Below are 8,092 nucleotides of genomic sequence, written 5' to 3' on the forward strand. Positions count from 1 at the left end.
CCACCTCTCTGGGGTCCTCGCGGCGCAGCGACCACTAGGACTAGGGTAGCCCCAGCCGCCCCCGTGCACCCAGGACGGTCGGAAGGAATGGGTGGCAGCGCTCTGCCCATAGGGACTCTGGTCGTGTTGAGGTAGGAGTGCGTTGACTGTATTCTGGGGTGCTGATGACTGTTAGGGGGCTAATGCGCCGGAAACTGCGAGGGTGGGTGGGGAGTGAGAGGAAAGGACCCGCCACTAGGACTAGGGTAGCCCCAGCCGCCCCCGTGCACCCAGGACGGTCGGAAGGAATGGGTGGCAGCGCTCTGCCCATAGGGACTCTGGTCGTGTTGAGGTAGGAGTGCGTTGACTGTATTCTGGGGTGCTGATGACTGTTAGGGGGCTAATGCGCCGGAAACTGCGAGGGTGGGTGGGGAGTGAGAGGAAAGGACCCGCCCACACCCATGATCCTCTTTGAACGTAACCCCCCACTTCCCGCAGGTTCAAAGGGGATGGAAAGGGATGGGGGTGGGCAGCTCTGAGGTTTTTAGGGGTTCAGCTTGAAAACTTGTATTTCCTTGTTTTCCCTATGAAAGACCCAAACGTGGAATTGCTGATGATAAGAAAGGTGGACCCCTCAGGCCCCGGGTTTACTTATAGCGACCCAAACCTGGAGGACCCAGTGAGCGGCAGGGAAAGGCAACATGTCTAAAAAGCTACAGCACCGCGGCCTGTCCCTGAGTGTTACTGAGGGATTGGTACAGGCTCCCTCTATGAAGCACCTGTGAATACAGTCCGTGGTGTGACTGCTTTAATCACGATTCTATTTCGCCTTGGTGAGGCCCTTGGGCCAGCAGGGCTCTCCACAGCTCCTCGGAGATAAGCAGGGCAGGCAGCCCGCACTCCCTGCCTACATGCCTATCCCTTCACCCACAGTGTCACTGTTGAGATGACCATCTGGCCAGATTTGGGGACCCCAAGGCAAAAGAAGGGCTTCAGGGGGCCTGGAAAGACTGGCTCAGCATAGGTGTGCAGGTGGGACCCGCTGCTGGCATTGTAGAAAGACACCTCCCCAGCCTCAAAGTCCAGGAAAATGCCCACATGGCTGGGGGGCTCCGTCAGTGTGATGGGGATCACGGTTGACACGGGGGGCACATACTTCTTTCCCTTGCACAGCTGTACAACCCAGAATCCATTTTCCGGGGACTTGGGGACTCTATCCGTCCGGCTCACGTTGTCCCTGCACACACCCAGGGCCCACAGCGCATCCCCTGTGAGGTTCATGCCCACCTCCCAGTAGTGCCGCCCTGAGGAGAAGGTCTGGCAGCCCACTGCACAGGGGTAAGCCAGGAACCTGTCCTTGCTGCAGGGTGTGCCCTCTGGTGCCGTGCTGAGGTAGTGCCTCTGGTGGCTCTCGTACAGGAGGAGGTATGGGTACGCTGTGGCAGGGTCGGGTATCACGTTCTCTGCAGACAGGGATGGGGCTGAGTCATCCCTGTTCTCCCTGACCACCACCCTCCCAGGCCTCCCCTTGGCTGAGTCCAGCTGTGAGCCTGGATCTCTGCATGGGCCGTACCCCAGCTGCCGATGTTGATGGTGCCAAGGAGATGAGCTGGGGACCATTTGGGCATCTGGGAGTGGCAGGTAAGGGTAGGGTGTGAATTCCCAGTGAACATCACGGCTCCCAGGGGTGGCTCTGGTCGAGAGACTGGCCCCACTTACCTTGGAAACTCTTGAGCACCTCTATCTGCCCCGGGACTCTGCAGACAGTCCTCAGTGAGATGGGGGTGGCCTCTGGGTACTGCACACTCAAGCTGTTCTTCCTCCAGAGGGAACAGATGTTACTGACCCCTCTGGCCCCATGTGAAGCCCTCCCTGCCTGCACCTCAGGCGGTTATATACCTGTCCAGAGGCTTCTTCATGTCCTGCGAAAACACGGAGAGAGGGAGGGCTGCTACATCTTGTTAGGGATCTGGGGCGTCCCCAAGACCCCTGTGTGGACATTTCTGGCCTGCAGAACAAGCAGAATTCATAATGCTTTCCTGTGACCCTCTTTCCAGTTTTCAGAATGGATCTCTCTCTTGGCCACCAGGGTCTCCTGCCGTCCCCCTGCATGTGAGTAAGAACACAAAAGCTGTCCTGCTCTCAACGGGGGGAGGGGGGAAGGCATGGGGGACCCAAGGGCACTGCCACACCGCAGGCCTTGGGCAACTCAGGAGTGTTTAGTGGGTGGTGAATAGGCTGCTTTGTACTAGAAGACCAAGTATTCCCCAAAGCTGGGGCGAGTGCGTAGTCCCTTAACTAAACCAGGACACTGTTGTCCCAAGATGCCAGGACGACAGGCACGAGACTGGTGCTGACCTTGCACGTGGCATTGCTTCCGTTGTATAAACACGCCGTGTGTGTGACGACTCACAGCACGAAATATGTTTCTTGCTATGGATTCCATTTTTCCACACAATTCACAAGACAGTTACCCACTGTCGGCCAACATAATCACTCCCACTTCTCTGGCCTCCTGTGCAAGCCCATCCCTGACAGTCCAGCGGCACCTTCTTCCCGATTCCAAATCCTTAGTAGAATCACATGACTTGCTCCTGCCTTGAATTCACTGGGCCTGACCTGGCTGGTGTGTCCCTGCCCCAAGTCACCGAGTGGATGTCAGCTGCCCCTGGGCCATCCCCCACCCCACAGACTAGGAAGGGAATGCAGAACACAGGTGTCTAGGACTGGAGTCTGTCAGGCTGATTGTGTCGCTTGGCCCTGGTCGGCAAACTGCGGCTCACGAGCCACATGCGGCTCTTTGGCCCCTTGAGTGCGGCTCTTCCACAAAATACCGACTTCTGCGCATGGGCCATGAAGTTTCAATCGCATTGTACGTGCGCACCCGCACGTGGTATTTTGTGGAAGAGCCACACTCAAGGGGCCAAAGAGCCACATGTGGCTCGAGAGCCACAGTTTGCCGACCACTGCCCCAAACCAACATGTTGGAGCCCAGCCCTCAGGACCTCAGATGAGGCTATATTTGAAGATGGGGCCTTTGAAAGGTAATGAAGGTGAAATGAGGTCACAAGGGTGGGCCCTAATCCAATGTGACTTGGTGACATTAGCAGATCAGGACAGCTGCACAGTGGACAACCATGTGCAGACACAGGGAGGAGATGGCATCCACACACCAAGGAGAGAGGCCTCAGGAGAACCAGTCTTCCAGCCTCCAGACTGAGAAATAAATGTTTAAGCCCCAGCCTGTGGTATTTGTTACGCAGCCTGAGCTGATGAAGACAGAGCCTTCCCTGTTGGCCTGTATTTGCCCTGGCAGGTCCACCACACCTGGGCCAGAACTTGTGTCCACCCCGCCCAGCCAGGTGAGCAGGTGAGCCTCACCTGCAGCATCTGCAGTGGCTCCCGAGTGCAACAGTCCTCCAGCCGCAGCAACAGGGTCTCCAGGGAGCAGCTCTGCTGCTCTAGTGCAACCATACTCTCCCGCAGCCTGCCAGCGGTGTCCTGCTCCTCCTGCTGCAGGGCCTCCAGGAGGCGCTGTTCCTCCTCCACTAGGAGAGCAGCCATCTTCTTGAACTCCGTCACAATGCGCTGTCTCTGCGTCCTCACCTTCTCCTGCAGGGTGGGACCTGGAAGTGAGGCACTGCCAGGGGACTACCATCCTGTGCCCACCAAGTTGGAGGGGCCACTCCTGGGAGGCTGGCACATCACATGGCCACAGTGACCCACAGAAAACCGCACAGCTGGTGGAGGGGCCACGCAGAGCCCCCATCACTGTGGGGTGACCCCATGAGCCCAAATGGCCATCAAGGCCTCTGTGTACCCCTCAGTCCCTGCTTCAAAGTGGCCAATCTGGGCTGAGTGCACATTCTCAGTCCTGACTCTGGTTGGAATTCCGTGCCTCTCCTGAGTCTTATGCTGTCATCCATCTTGAGGGTCCACAGGTTCTAGAAGCCCTGCAGTACCCTGGGGCCTGGCCAGGCCTTCCCGCCCGTTCCTCGAGGTCTCAGCACCTGCCTGCCACTCGGCCAAGGCCTGCTGCTCCCTGGTCTGCAGCTTCTCGGTCTTCGCCATTTCCTCCCGCAGGTGCCCCATGTCACCCTCCAGCTTCAGCTGCAGACAACAGACCGCGGGATAGGAGTTGGAGGCCCCCTGCACACCCACTTCAGGAGGTGCCCTCTGAAGCTGCATCAAAGGGAATGGAAATGCACCCCATAGCCTGCCCCTTGGGCATGAGAATTATTTTAAGCTGGAGGCAGAAAGACACCTTCCGAGGCTCCTGTTATGTGACTAACAGCAGAAACTGCTGAGGAATGAGGGTTGCCACAGGTCCGCCTCCCAGGGGAAGTTTTATGGCTCTGAAGGAGGTGGAAAGTGGGACACCACTCTTTAACTTTATTGTTTGTTGGTTTCCCCAAAGTACTTTCTGTTATGATCTGAATGTTCATGTCCCCCCAAATTCACATGTTCAATCCTAACCCCGAAGGAGATGGGGCCTTTGGGAGGTGATGAGGTCAGAAAGGTGGAGCCCTCAGGAATGGGGCTACTGCGGAAGAAGGGGCTGAGAGCTCCCAGCCCCCTTCCATGTGAGGACAGTGGGAAGTTGGCTGTCTATGAACTGGGAAGGAGCCCCCACCCGACTGTGCTGGTGCCCTGGTCTTGGACTTCCAGCCTCCAGAGCCATGAGCATGAAGTTCTTGCTGCTTATAAGCCGCCCAGTCGTGTGTTCTGTGACAACAGCTGGAATGGACAAGACACTTTCCCAGGTGCTGCCCTTGGGAGTCTGTCACCTTTCCCTTTGTCTCTTCTCTCTAAATGTACTGTTCCTTGTTCAGATGCTAAACAAAACCATCCAGCCGGCCACACACAGTGCTGTGCTTTCTTCCTGTGATGTGTGCGAGCCACATGTGTTAACAGTGTGCTTTTCTCTCCTTGATTTGTCTTTTCTCAGTCTGATTTAGGGTGGAAGAAAAAGGCCCTTTCCTCCCCTACAAAGGGTCACCTGGCCGGCCCACACAGTGGCTTAGAGGCTACTTTTGTCAGCCTGGGCTCTATAACTGTGGAGGGGATGCTCAGCTGGCCCTGCCACCTACCTGCTTTATTGTGGGAGTTACAGACACTTCACTGTGGGGTCCAGCATTTGGGGCTGTTTGTTGCAGTGGTTGTTCTATCTGACTGATACACCCCTGGACACACAGACATGCACTCAGACCTCCTTGACCCGTTGCCCTTCACCCCTGGGCCCACCTTGTGCTCCTTGACAGCCTCCTCCACCGGGACCACTCTGTGAGGCCGGTGTTCCTGGGACTCCCTGCAGACCACGCAGATGGGGCTCTGGTCATCTTCGCAAAAGAGTTTGAGCACCTCCTGGTGCACCTGGCACAGATCCCTGCTCTGGATGCCCGGGTGCTGTCGTGCCATCTCAGCCACCTTGGTCAGCAGGCGGTTGGGCCGCAGGGTCCTCTGGGGGGACAGCTCGCGGCACTCGGGGCAGGGGAAGACACCCTTGCGCTTCCTCCTGCCCTTCTTGCCTTTGGCCTTCTCCCAGGTCAGCCGGATGCACTCACGGCAGAAGTTGTGGCCACAGGTGGTCATCACAGGGTCAGTGAAATAGTCAAGGCAGATGGAGCATGTTGCCTCCTCCTGCAGCTTTCTGGAAAGTTCCACAGCATCCATGGCTCCTGGGAAAGAAACAGAGTATCCGGCCACACCCTCTGCCCAGAACCCCAGGCACTTGAGGTGTCCTCTTGTGGACAGCACTGTACATGGTCCTGTTAGGGCACCTGGTTTGTCTTCAGGAAGAGGCATAGGTGCCTCTCTGAAAGCTGACAAAGACTCTCCACAACCGAATTCAGCCAGGTTCCCCTATGCTGCCACCTCTATGCCTAGCCATGCCCAGTTTTATTCCATTTAGAGCCCATCCCACCCCTCCTATGATGACTGTGCAGGAATCCTGCTAGTCAGTTCAGCAACAAGTCCCCTCCCCATTTCTCTTCATCGTGATTTTCCATCACTAACCCCCTCACCGTGCCCTGGCCATCTTCCCTTTGTGTAGGCTACAGTAGGAGATGACCCCATCTTCCTCCCTATTGCAATAGTCTTGAATAAAGTCTTCCTTACCGGTGTAACCTGTGCCAGAATCAGTTTTTCTTTAACAAGACATCCATGCAACAAAGGAAAGGAGGACTTTAAAAGGAAAAATCAGAGTTGGAAAAGTTCTCTGTTTGACCAAACTCTATTCAGGCTCCCAGGACTTTCCAAATAGGCCCTGGGCTTCCGTGTTTGTGTCTCCGTTGTCCAAGTTCAATAAGAATCCCAATATGTGGGTTTAGATAGAAGCCCCTACCCCAGTGGTTCTCAACCTTCTGGCCCTTTAAATACAGTTCCTCATGTTGTGACCCAACCATAAAATTAATTTCGTTGCTACTTCATAACTGTACTGTTGCTACTGTGATGAATCGTAATGTAAATATCTGATATGCAGGACAGTCTTAGGCCACCCCTGTGAAACGGTCTTTCAACTGCCAAAAGGGTCGCAACCCACAGGTTGAGAACTGCTGGCCTACCCAGTGGCTTCCTGTTAGTAATTTCCTGTCACTCACCCACCTTGACCATAAATCCCTACTGGGAGTTGAGCTTTCTGTGGGATTCTGTGCTTCCCCTACGGCAGTCCTGAATAAAATGTTCTTACTGCTCTACCTACCACCCAGGTGTTCTTTGCCAAGATGCAGTACAGAAGACACGATGGTTCATGCTCACACAGACAGAGGCACGTGCACACACTGGTGTTTGAACACCCATGCCCTTATGCAGTTCAGATCCAAGGTCTCCCCATGCACCTCAGGGGGTGGTCACTGGGGCGAGGCAGCGTAGATCTGAGAGTCATTTCTGAACCACAGCACTACCCGAGTTCCCTTCCCTGCCATCACCAGAGAGATGGCTCTGATATTTCAGACACTGGGTTCACCCTGTGGAAGCTGCTCTCTCTAAGCAGAGCCCTTGGGATCGGTTGCTCCTGATGCCTACCCACCTGAAGCCAGATGGGCTCAGGATGGTCTGGTGGGCACCGGTCTGCTTCAGGTTCAGGGGAAGGGGGCCAAGGACTCTGGGTCAGTGAGGTGGGCCCGTGGCCCTCGGTCCTGGGCATGCTCCTGTAATTAGGGCTAAACCAGGTGACCCTTCCGGTTCCAACCTTCAAGCTGGGACCTCAGTGTACGGGCGCCCCTGGATAGACTGGTACTCACCGGGGAGAGGGGTGAACGCTGCCCGACCAGGCGCCCCGGACCACAAGCGCAAACGGAGGCGCTGGGAAACCTGCGTTTGCGCCACAGAGACCAGGCGGAGGTGGGTGCGGTGGCCTCGGGGGCGCGGGCTTTGTGGCGTCAGCAGAGGCTAGGAGGCCTTAGCGGGTGTGTGAGTGGTGAGGAGGATTGGGGTGGGTGTCAGCAGTCACGGGCAGGGGCGGGAGCAGACTTGGGCGGGGTGAAAGGCGGAGGGCAGTGTCCTGGGTGGGGAGAGGGATTTTGGATAGACCAACGGGGATAAGCCAGGGGTGAGGATAGAGACCGTACTCTTGTCCCTGGATGGGGGTAGGCGAGTTGGGGGGCAAAGGGAGGACACGTGGTGTGGGGATAGGAAAAGCTTTGGGAAGAAGGGGAGAGGGCAGCCGGGGGGAGAGGGGGGGGCTGGGGGGGAGGGGCGGTACCTGGCGTTGGGAGGAAGGTGAAGGTGATAGAGGCAGCGAAACCGGCACCGGGTTGGGGAAGTGATAGGGGCGCTGGGAGAAGTGATGAGGGTCTGTTCTCCAGGAGGCACCCGGGAGGAAGGAGAGGGGCGGCGCCCGGACCGGGTTAGGAGGGGCGGGGGGTCCACAGGGGCACCGGACAGGGTGGGTCCCTGAGGGTCTGGCCAGTGGTGGAGGTGATTTTGGGGACTCCCAACCCTGACCTAGGCCTGCCCTGGCCATTGGCTGCGCACACCGGAGTCCTACCCCTGGGGAGCGGACATATGAGGAAGCTAAGGTTCGTGCCACCGCCAAAGGGCGGAGCAACAGACGGGCCTCTTGTCCAGGGGCGCGGGTGTGGACGGCCAGGCCGTGGCTGCAGGCGGGTGGCTA

The 8,092-nt window shown here is 57.1% G+C and overlaps 1 protein-coding gene and 1 long non-coding RNA gene across 10 annotated transcripts in view; one reads left to right on the forward strand and one right to left on the reverse strand.

Moving 5' to 3' along the window:
• The window catches only part of LOC102765269 (E3 ubiquitin-protein ligase TRIM17-like), a 14,597-nt gene extending 8,945 nt beyond the window's left edge, over positions 1-5,652 (reverse strand). Inside the window, exons 1-6 of one of the 3 annotated variants that reach the window (XM_006775372.2) lie at positions 5,224-5,652; positions 3,994-4,089; positions 3,361-3,591; positions 1,879-1,901; positions 1,699-1,799; positions 670-1,442 (exon numbers count right to left, since the gene is read on the reverse strand). In XM_006775372.2, the coding sequence (XP_006775435.2) occupies positions 895-1,442; positions 1,699-1,799; positions 1,879-1,901; positions 3,361-3,591; positions 3,994-4,089; positions 5,224-5,652 (1,428 nt within the window). In that variant the 3' untranslated portion in view covers positions 670-894. Of the gene's footprint in view, positions 1-669; positions 1,443-1,698; positions 1,800-1,878; positions 1,902-3,360; positions 3,592-3,993; positions 4,090-5,223 lie in introns of those variants that run through there. The other 2 variants (XM_015571549.1, XM_006775371.2) reach the window with 2 other exon arrangements.
• On the forward strand, positions 12-6,104 carry LOC107184930. Of its 7 annotated transcripts, none has more exons than XR_001515832.1 (4): positions 12-131; positions 573-658; positions 2,037-2,091; positions 3,598-6,104. It is a non-coding gene; the product is annotated as an uncharacterized LOC107184930 (long non-coding RNA). The 7 variants fall into 7 exon arrangements; XR_001515831.1 differs by lacking the exon at positions 573-658 and adding an exon at positions 1,500-1,620; XR_001515834.1 differs by lacking the exon at positions 573-658 and adding an exon at positions 1,500-1,620 and having other exon boundaries at positions 4,063-6,104.
• The last annotated feature ends 1,988 nt before the right edge of the window (positions 6,105-8,092 follow it).

The sequence above is a fragment of the Myotis davidii genome, unplaced genomic scaffold, assembly GCF_000327345.1.
Source record: "Myotis davidii unplaced genomic scaffold, ASM32734v1 scaffold648, whole genome shotgun sequence".
Taxonomy (NCBI): domain Eukaryota; kingdom Metazoa; phylum Chordata; class Mammalia; order Chiroptera; family Vespertilionidae; genus Myotis; species Myotis davidii.